Source organism: Oratosquilla oratoria, chromosome 12 (genome assembly GCF_046742065.1).
Source record: "Oratosquilla oratoria isolate Oo_2021 chromosome 12, ASM4674206v1, whole genome shotgun sequence".
NCBI classification, from domain to species: Eukaryota; Metazoa; Arthropoda; class Malacostraca; order Stomatopoda; family Squillidae; genus Oratosquilla; species Oratosquilla oratoria.
In genome coordinates, this window is record NC_134788.1 from 41,043,877 (window position 1) to 41,058,829 (window position 14,953).

The 14,953-nt window shown below is 44.9% G+C and overlaps 1 protein-coding gene across 2 annotated transcripts in view; it reads right to left on the bottom strand.

Moving 5' to 3' along the window:
* Window positions 1–14,953, bottom strand: part of crm (cramped chromatin regulator) — a 52,183-nt gene that overhangs the window by 14,754 nt on the left and 22,476 nt on the right. For both annotated transcript variants that reach the window (XM_076195468.1, XM_076195467.1), the window contains exons 8-10: window positions 13,803–14,015; window positions 6,154–6,816; window positions 512–781 (exon numbers count right to left, since the gene is read on the bottom strand). In XM_076195468.1, coding sequence (XP_076051583.1) covers window positions 512–781; window positions 6,154–6,816; window positions 13,803–14,015 — 1,146 coding nt within the window. The remainder of the gene's footprint in view (window positions 1–511; window positions 782–6,153; window positions 6,817–13,802; window positions 14,016–14,953) is intronic.

Below are 14,953 nucleotides of genomic sequence, written 5' to 3' on the forward strand. Positions count from 1 at the left end.
ATCTGCAACTGCCACATGAATCAAGAGAAAGCGATCTTAACCTCTTCACTCTGGGCCAAAATCTCACGGGCAGCATTAGCTGCCAGACATGCGATGTTGTGTCATAATACTCACATTATAAAAAATAAAGTAACCCCTGTAATGCTCGTTCTCTTTCACCCGTGTTTTTTAATAACCATAGAAAATATTATGAAGCCAGTTTACAGACTATGGGGGTCTTGCAAGTACAACTACAATAAATATAATCAAGACGTCGATATGGCAGCCTCGCGTACCCACTTGCTCATGACGCCTACGTAGGCGTCACCATATGGAAGGGGTTAAGCGTGGCAGCTCTCATTTTACTCTTGTGCCACGGACATAAATACAGTTCCTCGTAAATACTTTCCGGATTAATCCTACAGCCACCTTACCTTGTTATCCTCTGCATCCTTTCCTTTCACTCTTATGCCATGGACATGAACACAGTTCCTCGTAAATACGTTCTGGATTAATCCTATGGCTACCTTACCTTCGTATCCACCGCATCCAATCCAGTTCGTACATGTCCCTGCCGCATCTCGCTCTCAACACCTTGGTGGTCCGTAACTCGAGACGGTTTAGGAGGCGTCTGGAATATACCCATGGACGGGGAAGTGGGACCCGTCGGCGACGTGTTTGCGGCGGTGGAGGTAGCTGTGGTAGTCGGAGAGACGCATGACGAGACGGGTTCGTCCTCCTGGTCCTGGTCCTCCGCCTCCTCAAACTCGTACTCGAGGCACAACTTTTCGTTACGGCCAATCTGCGGGTAAGATTACATGTGGCAGTCAATCCAGGATAACACACACAAAACACAAGAGGCCATGGAAGGGAACTCAAAAAGGACAGTTATAGAAGAGACAAATAAAATACTAATAAAAAAAAATAATAATAATAAAAAAAATAATAAAAAATAAAAAAAAAAATAAAAAAAAAGTTTTCCTCACAGTGGTGGATGTATGAAACATACTTGACGAAACAGTAGTGTGCGCAAAACCAATGTAAGATTTTAAGATCAAATCAGATTTGACGAGATACAGAGACGGGACACCACGAGCACAGCTCCCTTTCCCGTAAGATACGATTTTCGCTACTTGACGTCAGGTGACATTCGTGGCAGGGTAACGGGTCCCAAAAGTGCACACGGGCGGGGCCCTCGCATGGGGGGGGGGGCTGTATATGCCCTGGGGCAGCACATTTAGGGGGGGGGGGGCCCAGTAATTCTAGTCCGGACATGTCGCCTACAAGGCTGACAAAATAATTATAATAAAAAGAGATAAAAGGAGCCCTGAATATCTTACTGTAATATACGAATTTTGCATTAGAATCAACAGAATATGAAATATTTTTCCCCTGTCCTTTCTGTAATAGGAACATTAACCCCTTCACTCCGGGCCAAAATCTCGTGGGCAGCATTAGCTGCCAAACACGTAATACTCACATTATAAAAAGTAAAGTTACCGCTGTATTTAGCTCATTCTCTTTCACCCATGAATTTTGATAGCCATAGAAAATATGATGAAGCCAGTTTACAGAGTATGGGGGTCACCCAGGTACAACTACAATAAATATAATTAAGACGCCGACATCGGCATCCACGCGTACCCACTTGCTCCTCATGATGCCTACGTAGGCGTCACTGTATCGAAGGGGTTAAATAACATTTTTAAGGTCTGTTTAATTATTTTACAAGCCAATAGCTGTAACATGCTGTAAGGAATGGTGGAAATTTACATACATCCAAATTTTAGTTATATATTAATTCAAATTTAATAATATCAATAACCTATACCCCATTCAACTTCTGCATTACAAAAAATAAAATAACTAATCACGTAAACAGAAATGGCAATTAGTTTCCTTCTGGAACCATCTATACTCACTACACATACGCACACATATGCATACAATGACGCATTACTTTTAAGTTCTAAATTTATTCAACAGATTTAATAATACAACAAATGGTGGAGATGGGAAGTGGTGATGGGGGAAGGGGTGGGGGGGGGCATCACCGAGAACATAGCCCCGGGGCGGCACTTAGGCTTGTAAGGGCTCTGCACACAGGATTCATTATTATTCTTTTTTTTATTATTATTATTTTATTATTATTATTATTACTATTATTTGGTCACTTATTAATGTACCCTATTTGTGATATACACTGTGATAGACACCAAAAGATTTCTTTCATCTCGGGGACAACTCTCAAAAGTCCTTTTAGCCAGGCAATCAGGGACATTGCTCGCCAGGTACCTTTATTGGCCATATGTCAGAGAAGTACCAAGGGACGGGACAAACTCCAAATAAACTTGTGGTCAAAGCAAGACAGTCAGGCAGACACCTGGAAAAGCTCATGCCGTGGGACCAGGACCCAACCATCTTCACATCAATATGGTTTTATTCCCTTTTGGCAACCCTCAAGAGTGCCATCATCTTATACTTGTCCTATGTTTCTTAATTGGCCGCCCCTTTGCGGGGAATGCCCCTTTTGCTTTCTGTAACTTTTGGCTAGGGAAGTCTGGCAACCTCTGGAGTTTTCCTCTGGACTTCCCAGCAGTTTTGTATCAGATCAGAACTATTCATTAAAGTGTTCAGATGAACCCACATCTTTGACTATTTGACTATCCTGAAACGGGCATCCAACATGTTGCCAACTTCAAGATCGTCTTTTACTCCAATTGTAGGGACTGAAACCTCCAACAAGTTACCCGTTGCTCAATTAGAAACTTAAGAGCCAACTACTTTATCATGGTTACTTAAGGCACTGTGGGAGGTGCTGCAGATATATGGGATAGGAGGAAAGCTGTTAAGAGCAGTCAGGAGTTTTTATGAGAGTAGTAGAGCTTGTGTTAGGATTAGAAATGGAGAGAGTGAATGATTTGAGGTAAAGGTGGGACTTCGTCAGGGATGTGTTATGTCGCCCTGGCTGTTCAATCTTTACATGGATGGGGTGGTGCAAGAGGTGAGTGCAAGGGTAGTGGGTCAGGGGTTGGAGATGAAGGAAAATGGAGAAAAGTGGGAGGTGAGCCAGCTGTTGTTTGCTGACGACACTGCGCTTGCAGCAGGATCAGAGGAGGGATTGAGGAAGTTAGTAACAGAGTTTGAGAAGGTGTGTGAAAGAAGGAAGCTGAAGATACATGTGGGCAAAAGTAAGGTGATGAGATGTACAAGGGGAGTGACAGCAGGCTGGAAGTGAGCATTAAGGTTGAAAGACTGGAAGTGGATTGTTTTAGATACTTGGGTGAGAATGTGGCAGAAAAGGGAGGAGTGGGAGTGGAGGTAGAATGTAGATTGAGAGAAGCAAGTAAATGCCTTGGTGGATTGAAAAGTGTAATGAGAAATAGACATCTAAAAATGGATGCTAAGAGGAGGTTACATGAAGGAGTGATTGTGCCAACAGCACTGTATGGGGCAGAAACATGGAATATGAGAGAGGAAGAGAGAAGGGGTTTAAATGTGTTTGAGATGAAAGTCTGAGAAGTATGATGGGGGTTACTAGGCTAGATAGAGTAAGAAATGAGGAGGTGAGGAGGAGAACAGGGGTGGTAAGGGAGTTGGGAGATAGGGTTGATGAAAGAGTATTAGGATGGTTTGGACACATGGAAAGAATGAGTGAAGAAAGATTAGTAAAAGAAGTGTGGAAGGCAGAGGTGGAAGGAGTGAACATGAGGGGGCATCCTAGGATGAGATGGATGGATGGGGTGAAAGGGGCATTACAAAAGAGAGGAATGTCTGTGGAGGAAGGATGGGAGAGGACAGAAGATAGGGGTGAATGGAGAAGGGTTGTGTATAGATGAGGCTGTGATGCATGAGGGGGAGTGGGTGGGGGATGGGGGGTGAGGAAGTATGTATGAGAAAAAATTTGACGCAGCCTGAAGGGATTTCTTCCGTCTTCTTTTCTGCATAAGGGGACGGAGAGGGGGGGTCGCCAAATTTATGAAACGGCCTTGCTGTGGATGTGCTGTGTCTTGCGACACTGCTTCTGACCCAGGGCAGTGGACAGGATGCAGGTATGACCCATCATCCAGGAGGTGCCAAGATAAGAGGGAGGGAGGGGGGTGGAGGGGAATGGAATATATAGGAAATGGAATGGGTGGGAGTGGTTTCTATGCCTTTTTCTTTTTGGCTACCCACTGTGTAGGGGGAAAAAGCCTTTGGTATATGTATGTATGTACTTGTGGCAAGAGTCAAGATGATGACAGTTTGAACCCTACTCAGGGCAAGTTGAACCAAGGGCATGGTTTATTAACCACTTCCATACGGTGACGCCTACATAGGCGGCATGAGGAGCAATTGGGTACTCGATGTTGTCGATGTCGCCATCTTGATTATATTTATTGTAGTCGTACCTACGTATTTTTCATTCTCTCTAAACTGGCTTCATCAGTTTTCTATGGTTATCAAAATACACGGGTGAAAGAGAACGAACGATTTAGCACTGACTTCATTTTTTATAATGCGATTATTATGACGCAACATCGCACATCGGGCAGCTAATGCTGCCAGATGTGCAACGTGTCCCGTAGTAAAGAGGTTAAATTCCACTCTACAAAGTCTTCTGTGAGGGGTATCGTCCTAGCCTCCTGATAGGGGGGAGTTTGTGACGTTCAATCAAATAGTCATCATTCTATCATCCATCAGAAATTGTTTACCTGTCATCCAAGATGAGAAGGAGGGAATGGGAGTGGAGTATGTGGGGATGGAAAAGGTGGGAGTGGATTTTATGCCTTTGTTTTTTGGCTACCTCCATTGTAAGGGGGAAAAAAGCCTTTGGTATATGAATGTACATACATACTTTATCATCCATAAGAAATGCAGACGGCCAAAAATCTTATCGAGTTCAAAGATACAAAACTGGAAGTGAATGAAGGAAACACGTTATTGGAAACATCAGACACGAGGAAAGGTGCGGGACCTTAATGAGATCTCACACTGGATATTTAACAAATGAAGAGAATTACAATATACACCTGTATCACTGACTAGTAGAGAGGGATGGGAGAGAGAGAGAATGAGAGGGAAAGTGAGAGGGGAGGGCAGGAGAAGGGGGAAGAGAGATAGAGACAGAGAGACAGACAGAGAGAGAGAGACAGAATGAAAGGGAGAGTGAGAGGGAGGGCAGGAGAAGGAGAGAGGAAGGAGAGGGAGGGAGGAAGGAGAGAGACAGATGGAAACAAAGAAACAAAGAGAGGGAAAAATACATGGACACTGAATCCGGGCACATTAAAAACATGGTCTGTTCCCTAGTGCCTCACAGAGATACAAGTTTTTATGAGAAATAATTAAGTAAAAAAAGGTCAACCCTACAAGGTAAACGCACTGTGTCTTGTGGAGATACAAGTATTTATGAGGGGTTGACCTAGGATAAGATGGATGGATGGGGTAAAAGGGGCATTGGGAAAGAGGGGTATGTCTGTTGAGGAAGGACAGGAGAGGACAAAAGATAGGGGTGAATGGTTGTGTATGGATAATGCTGTGATGCATGAGGGGGAGTGGGTGAGGGATGGGGGGTGAGGGAGTATGTGTGAGAAATAAATTGACACAGCCCAAAGGTATTTTTCCAAGTATTCTCCTTTTCTGCATGAGGGAACGGAGAGGTGGGGTCGCCAATTCAATAAAGTGGCCTTGCTGAGGATGTGCTGTGTCTTGCGACACTGCTTCTGACCCTGGGCAGTGGGCAAGATGCAGGAATGACCTGTCATCCAGGAGGAGCCAAGATAAAAGGAAGGGAGGGGGGTGAATGGGAGTGGAGTATCTTGGGGATGGAATGGGTGGGAGTGGTTTTTATGCCTTTGTCTTTTGGCTACCCCCGCATAAGGGGGAAAAGCCTTTGTGTCCCACTGAGATCCGAGTATTTACGAGAAAAAAAAATTAAATAAGTAAAAGGGTCAACCAGGTAAACTCATTCTGTGTCTCAAGGAGATACACATATTTATGAGAAATAAGAAAAAATAAATAAATCAATAAAAAGGACGGTCAACCTACAACCCAAACACACTGTGCCTCGTGGAGATACAAGTATTTATGGAAAAAAATATATAAATGAATAAAATAAATAAATAAATAATAATAAATAAATAAAAAATAATAATAAAAAGGGGGGGAAAAGTCAACTCTACAATGCAAACTTACTCTGAGGTAGAGTTCTCCAAATGTGATTCCAATGCCGCTACTGATCGTCCAGCCGCTCCGGATCCTGTCCATCTCGCCCTCCTCCTCCTGGGCCTTCTGCTGGGCCTCGCGTTCGGCTGCCAACTCTGTGCCGCTGCCCTGGTCGACCCCGCCGGGCACCTCCGTTCCGACGTCCTGCTCCCGTGTAACCTCCCGTTCTTCCTCCTCGGAATCTGCCATCGAGACCGGCGTCATCACAGACGCCTCCCCTCGATCTGCCAACGTGGGGGCAAGCTTAGTAGTCACAGCAGAAGACGTAGCGCTCCCTTCCAGACGGAGGGCGGCCAGGCGGGTGGTCTCGCCCACGCACACCACGTCGGCGTTCCGCTGGTCCTCTTCAGGTCCGCGAGCCACTGTGCGAAGAGCAAGGAGCTCGCGCACCGCCCGACTTGAGATGTCCCCCTCTTCCTCCTCCTCCTTGATCTGCAGGTCCGGGTGGAAGAGCTTCTGGTCCACCTGCTGTTCCGAGGGCAGTGGAGAGTCGGGCGGATCAAGGGGTTCGTCCTTCACCATCACTTGGCCAGCTCTGACGGAACGCACCTCTCCGGAGCCCTCGGCAGAGAGATCAGGACCACCGCCCAAGATTACCGGCCGTTCATCATCGCTGGAGTAGTCCGTTTCCGTCTGGAATGCAGAATGTAGAGTAAATAAGGAGAAGAACCCTCTATATACAGAAGACGGCAGTGATAAGCAGATTACGTAGAGGGACATAAAGGATTACAAAGGAGGAGCATGCCGACACGAGACCTTTTGGTCCATAACTAGGTCGGATGTGGAAAAAATTATAAAAATGATAAATAAATAAAAGAAAAATAAATAAAAATTATAATATGAATAATAATAAATAAAATAAATGCATAGGTATAGTTAAATAATAACCAAACAGGTAAATAGTAAATAATAATAAATTGACAGATACATACATATACCAAGGCTTTTTCCCCCTTACAAGGGAGCTAGCCAAAAAGTAAAAGGCATAAAATCATTCCCACCCATTTCATCCCTGAATACACACCACACTCCTCCACCCTCCCTCTCATCTTAGCACCTCCTGGATGACGGGTCATCCCTGCACCTTGTCCACTGCCCTGGGTCACAAGCAGTGTCGCAAGACACAGTACATATACAGCACGGCCACTTCATTAAATCGGTGACCTCCCCTCTCCGTCCCCCATGCATAAAGGAGAAGACGGGGAGAAATCCCTTCAGGCTGCGTCAAAATTTGCTCACACATACTACCTCACCCCCCATCCCCCCGCCCATTCCACCTCATGCATCACATCATCCATATACAACCATTCTCCATTCACCCGTCTTCTGTCCTCTCCCGTCCTTCCTTAACAGACATTCCCCTCTTCCCCAAAGCCCCCTTCACCCCATCCATCCATCTCATCCTAGGACGTCCCCTCATGTTCATTCCCTCCACATCTGCCTTCCATACCTCTTTTACTAGTCTTTCTTCACTCATTCTTTCCATGTGTCCAAACCATCCTAATACTCTTTCATCAACCCTATCTCCCAACTCTCTTTCCACCCCTGTTCTCCTTCTCATCTCATTTCTCACTCTATCTAGCCTAGTAACCCCCATCATACTGTTCAGACACCTCATCTCAAACACATTCAAACTCCTCTTCCTTTCTTATGTTCCATGTTTCTGCTCCATACAGTGCTGTTGGCACAATCACTCCTTTATATAGTCTCCTCTTAGCATCCATTCCCAAATGTCTATTCCTCATTACACTTTTTAATCCACCAAGGCATTTACTAGCTCCTCTCAATCTACATTCTACCTTCACCTTTACTCCACCTTTTCCTGCCACATTTGCACCCAAGTATCTAAAACTATCCACTTCCTCCAGTCTCTCTCCCTTAATGCTCACTTCCAGACTACTGCCACTTTCACCCCTTGTACATCTCATCACCTTACTTTTACCCACATTTATCTTCAGCTTTCTTCTATCACATACTCTCCCAAACTCTGTCACCAACTTCCTCAATCCCTCCACTGATCCTGCTACAAGCGCAGTGTCGTCAGCAAACAACAGCTGGCTCACCTCCCACTTTTCTCCATTTTCTTTAACCATCTCCAATCCCTGACCCACCACCCTTGCATTTACCTCTCGCACTACCCCATCCATGTATAAGTTGAACAGCAAGGGCAACATAAAGCATCCTTGACGAAGTCCCACCTTTACCTTGAACCACTCACTCTCTCCATTTCTAATCCTGACACATGCTCCTCTACACAAGCTTTACTACTCTCATAAAAACTCTTGACAGTTCCTAGAAGCTTTCCTCCTATCCCATATATCCGCAAAACCTCCCACAGTGCCTTTCTGTCTACCCTGCCTTATGCCTTTTCCAGGTCCATAAAGGCCCAAAAATCATCCTTCCCCTTTCCTATAGCTTTCTCATATATCTGTCTTACCACAAAGATCTGATCTACACAACCTCTACCTGTCCTAAATCCACACTGTTCCTCACCAATTACTCCCTCTGTTCCTCTCCTAATCCTCTCAATCAAGATCCTCCCATAAGCCTTCCCAACTACACTTAACAAGCTAATCCCTCTGAAACTACTATATTCACACTTGTCCCCTTTTCCCTTGTAAAGTGGAACTATACAGGCACTCCTCCAGTCCTCCGGCACTCTACCCTCTCTCCAGCAAACATTGAATAACCTCGCCAGCCAGTCCTCCATCACTGTACCTACTTTTTTTAGACATTCTGCATGGCATCCATCCAGACCAGGTGCCTTACCTGCTTTCATCATCTTAACAACTGCCTTCACTTCATCCTTCCTTATTTCTCCTCCCTATCCTCCTTCACATTTAGCAACTCCCTAAAATATTCTGCCCATCTTCCCCTTACTGCCTTCTCTTCCATTACCATCTCTCCATCTGCACCTTTTACCTTTTCTTCTCTACTTGATTCGCCTCCTCTTCCTCTCTTAATTTCTTTCCAAAACATCTTTTTATTACTTTCAAAATTTTCTGTCATACTCTTACCCCATTTCACATCTGCTCTCCTCTTTGCCTCCTTTACCTTTTGCTTTACTTCTCTTTTCTTTTCTTTGTACCTTAACAGATAACTAATAATAAAAATCAAGCAAATAATAATAAATAAACATACATACATACATACATACATATACCAAGGCTTTCTCCCCCTTCCAAGGGAGGTAGCCAAAAAGGGAAAGGCATAAAAACACTCCCACCCATTTCATCCCTAAATACACTCCACACCCCTCCCACCCTTCCTCTCATCTGAGCACCTCCTGGATGACGGGTCATCCCTGCACCCTGCCCACCGCCCTGGGTCAGAAACAGTGTCGCAAGACACAGTACATCCACAGCAAGGCCGCTTCATTTAATCGGCGACCCCCCCTCTCCGTCCCCCTTTGCATATAAGGCGAGGACAGGGAGAAATCCCTTCGGGCTGCGTCAAAATTTACTCACACATACTACCCCACCCCCACCCCCCGCCCATTCCTCCTCATGCAGTCACATCATCATCCATATACAACCATTCTCCACTCACCTCTGTCTTCCGTCCTCTCCCTTCCTTCCTCAACAGACATTCCCCTCTTCCCCAAAGCCCCCTTCACCCCATCCACCTCATCCTAGGACGTCCCCTCATGTTCACTCCCTCCACATCTGCCTTCCATACCTCTTTTACTAGTCTTTCTTCACTCATTCTTTCCATGTGTCCAAACCATCCTAATATTCTTTCATCAACCCTATCTCCCAAATCCTTTTTCACCCCTGTTCTCCTCCTCACCTCCTCATTTCTCACTCTATCCAGCCTAGTAACCCCCACCATACTTCTCAGACACCTCAATAATAAACAAATAATGTAAAAATAAATGGCAGGCATTACAGCACCAAAAGCCCTTTTCCCCCTTACAAGAGGGGTATCCAAGTATTCATACATACATATACATATACCAACGGCTTTTTTCCTCCTTACAAGGGAGGTAGCCAAAAAGAAAAAGGCATAAAACCATTCCATCCCTAAATACACTCCAACCCCTCCACCCTCCCTTTTATCTTAGCACCTCCTGGATGGAAACAAAGGCATAAAATCCACTCCCACTCATTCCATCCCCTACATACTCCACTCTCCTCCACCCTCTTCCCTTCCTCTCATCTTGGTTCCTCCTGCTATACCAAAGCCTTTTTCCCCCTTACGCGGGGGTAGCCAAAAAACAAGGACATAAAAACCACTCCCACCCATTCCATCCCCTACATACTCCACTCCCATTCACTCCCCTCCCTCCCACTTATCTTGGCTCCTCCTCCATCTGACATGTATCCAATACTGACTCACCGACACTCCCGTCTCTGCACTGCATGAACGAAGGGTCATCCCCGTCGCTTCTAAACCACATATACGATAACCACAGCATAAAATAACAGCCTCCGGAAAAATATTCATAATCACATCACTCCATTAACATACTAAAGGACAACATATTGCTGCATGCCAGATCTCCTGATATCCATCCCTCCGAATCCTCTCTCCCACGAGTCCACCCACCTGGCCAGACTGCGATGCGGCCACCACCCAGCAGCCCTTTTAAGCTACCAGAAGAGAATGGACGACTGCATTGTGGACAAATGCCAAGGATGTAACACTTCACCTCATACTCTTCAACATGTCATGAAAGACTGCATTATACACAATCAAATGCACAAACAACACAACATACACTCCATAAAGGATTTGTGTGAAAACCCCGTTTCGGCCGTGGCATTCCTTGGGGAGACGGGACTACAGACACTCCTCTACTTACGTTCATTCGTTTTACGTTTTTTCGATTTTACGTTTGAACTGATGGTAAAAAAAAATTGTGAAAAAAAATTTTGAGTGAATTTTTTAGTTTACCACGCTCTCCGTAGTTCAAACGATACTTGCGCACAACGCTGCGTCCATTGTTTACATTGCGCAGAGGACAAACTGAAAATGCCTTGCCTCCTCCTCCTCCCCCTCCTCCTCCACCATCTCAATTTATGTTGCTTGAATTTAATCTATTTGAAATTAATGTTATTATTTTACTTTACAATGTTATGTGTTTAATTAACGATTTAGGGGTGTTTTATAAGATACGGTAATAGAATTTACCGATGTATAGTACAGTAACAACTTACGTTCATTTTCAACTTACGTTCAGCCGTTCGGAACGTAACTAAAACGTAAGTTGAGGAGCGTCTGTACTCGGACAAACAGTCTGGAGAAGAAGAAGACCAACATCAACAACAACCAAAGACAAAACAAAGAAACTAATACAACAATATACAAACAATGCATACGCTCAGCGATGAATTATGCGAGTCCTGCATGGGCTCCTAATCTCAGTGAGACACACCACAACACCCTTCTAATCATATAAAACAAAGCCCTAAAAACAATTACAGGCTGCACAAATACAACACCTACAGACCATTTACACCACGAAACAAAAGTCCTCAAAGTCAAGGACCACCTCGACATGAGAGGCACACAAACACTTGCTGCAGCCACCACAAACACATCACACCCGCTACACTACATAGCAGAACACCCACACACACCAAGAAACATTAAAACAACACCCAAAGACCTGTATCACACACAGATACTCTCTTCTCTTCCTCCACAACCACCAAATACCAGCCTCCGGAAACATATTCATAATCATATCACTCACCGCTCCATTAACACACTGAAAGACAACACACTACTGCATGCCAGACCCCCTGATATCCACCCTTCTGAATCCTCTCTCCCACAAAAGGACAGAGTCCACCTGGCCAGACTGCGGTGCGGCCACCACCCAGCACTTCTAAGCTACCAGAAGAGGCTGGATGACCGCATTGTGAACAGCTGCCCAGGATGTAACACTTCACCCCATACCATACATCACATAATGGAAGACTGCATTATACACAATCATGCACGCAAACAACACAACATACACTCCATAAAGGATTTGTGGGAAAACCCAGTTTCGGCTGTGGCATTCCTTGGGGAGACGGGACTGCTCGGACAGACAGTCTAGGGAACGACAACAACAACAACAACAACCACCATAGCACTAGCAAAGGACATCACATTCCAAATTATTAATGTGCTTGTGAGATACGTGAGGAGGAGTGGGTGGGGAATGGGGGACGAGGGAGCATGTGTGAGAATTAATTTGACGCAGCCCGAAGGGATTTCTCCCCCATCGCCTTGTTATGAAGTAGTGCATTTTTTTGTTTTGTGGTTTTGTTCGAGGGCAGCTTTCTCTGTGCTTCGGACAGGGTTCATTCGTGGTTGTCGTTTGTGACAGAGAGGTGACGCAGTTTTGGGTGTTGGTTGGGGAGTCGAAGGAGACGGACATATTAGTGTTGTCTTGGTAAGGCCGGAATATCCCCTTTACAATTAGAAATTAACCATAGGAAATATATACATTTATATTAAGAATTAGTCCAGTGCCATTTATATATCTATCTAAATATTCAAGAGTTGAATTGGAATAATATAATAGAAAATATTACATTTTTTATTTTTACCTTAGTATTTTATGGATTATTGTGAAAAGTTATAAACGTACGTGATGAATCATAACAGCCTTTTCTGCATGAGGGGATGGAGAGGGGGGGTCACCGATTTAATGAAGCAACCTTGCTGTGGATGTGCTGTGTCTTGCTGCATTGCTTCTGACCCAGGGAAGTGGGTGAGATGCAGGGATGACCCATCATCCAGGAGGAGCCAAGATGAGAGGGAGGGAAGAGGGTGGAGGGGAGTGGAGTATGTAGGGGATGGGATGGGTGGGAGTGGTTTTTATGCCTTTGTTTTTTGGCTACCTCCCTTGTAAGGGAGAAAAAAGCCTTTGGTACATGTCATTACAACCCCTTAGAGCAGAGGTTCCCAAACTGCGAGTCATGACCCACATTAATAAAAAAAATGAATAAATAATAAAAATTGAAGTCAAATTAATAAAAAAAAAAATTATTGCTCTCTCTCTCTCTCCTGTGATTAATCTTTCCATTTCTAAAATAACATATCGGCCATGTTGAAAATGGGTACGTTTTCAGAAGACGGTGGAGGTCACCGTGTGAGAAACTGATTCTCACTGCTTAGGACACACTAGCATAGCATAGGTTGTCCCGGGGTGGACCCTGATCGAGTAGAGCTACCAAACAACATTCAAAATGACTAGGTAAGGCTTTTACGTAAGAGGGTCCTGTTGACAGCCCTCTGACGACATCAGCATCCCCTTCTCGCAAAATGATTGGTCAAATGTGTTTTAATATTGATTTCAGAGCCAATCATGTTATCCCTAGAGGGAGGGGCTTAGCAGTATCAATTTGAATAGAATAGGAACACACAGTCTGGAGATAGCTTCCCTAAGGCAAGTAGTAACAGTGAACTCTCACAACATTATATACACATTCTAGCACATTTAAGACGTTAAATAAACAAAGAAAAGTAAGCAAATTATTTGTGCTCTTTCCCTAGTATTACCCTAGGCTCACTATTTCCCTAGGAACAGGAGAAGTGTAACAATTGTAGGGGTCATGAACTGGATAAGTTTGGGAAACGCCGCCCTATAGCATACAGGATCGAAAGATTTAAACACGAACCCTATTGTTCGCATCGGCGACAACCTTGATGGCCTTTTTTCTTTTGCCAGCTGTAGTGGCCGCTGTCGACCCTTTGTCCTTCGTACTGCCACTCCCACTGCCACGTTGGTGCGAGCCAGCAGCTGCAACTCCACGCAACGACGACGATGCTGCAACCAGACGGGCCTCGTGACTGGCGAGCGACACTGAGGAACTTCTGATCAGTTCCCCCGGCTGGAAAGAAAATATCAATATTTTAACGACAAAATTCATTTTAGAACAGACAAATTTTCTTTACGTTGAAGTCCATTTCCTACTTCTGACTCCATTCCCACACCCTACTCACGCCTCCCCCGGCTATAAAGAAAAAACAAGTTTTAATGACAAGAAAATTCATTTTAGAAAAAAGAATATTATGCTACATTTCTTTATGTTGAAGTCCACTTCCCACTTCTGACTCCATTCCCAGACCCTGTTCAGACCTCTCTGTAGTGGGTCACAGTCCGTTTCAGTACTCACTTTCTTGAATAATTTTGCATCATCTGCAAAGAAGCTCATGTAACACTCCACACCCTCGTCCATGCCATTCACATTATTGGACCCAATACCGATCCTTGTGGAACTCCACTAATTACCTCCTCCCCAAAAAATTATAACACCTTTGTCCATGTCATTCACATACATACATTCATCAAGGCTTTTTCCCCCTTACAAGGGGGGTAGCCAAAAAGAAAAAGGCATAAAATCATTCTCACCCATTCCATCCCTGAATACGCTCCACTCCCCTCCACCCTCCCTCTTATCTTAGCACCTCCTGGATGACAGGTCATCCCTGCACCTTGTCCACTGCCCTGGGTCAGAAGCAGTGTCGCAAGACACAGCACATCCACAGCAAGGCCGCTTCATTAAATCGGCGACCCCCCTCTCCATCCCCCCATGCATAAAAGGAGAAGACGGGGAGAAATCCCTTCGGGCTGTGTCAAATTTTGCTCACACATACTACCCCACCACCATCCCCCCACCCATTTCACCTCATGCATCACAACATCATCCATATACAACCATTCTCCATTCGCCCCTAGACATTCCCCTCTTCCCCAAAGCCCCCTTCACCCCATCCATCCACCTCATCCTAGGACGTCCCCTCATGTTCACTCCCTCCACATCTGCCT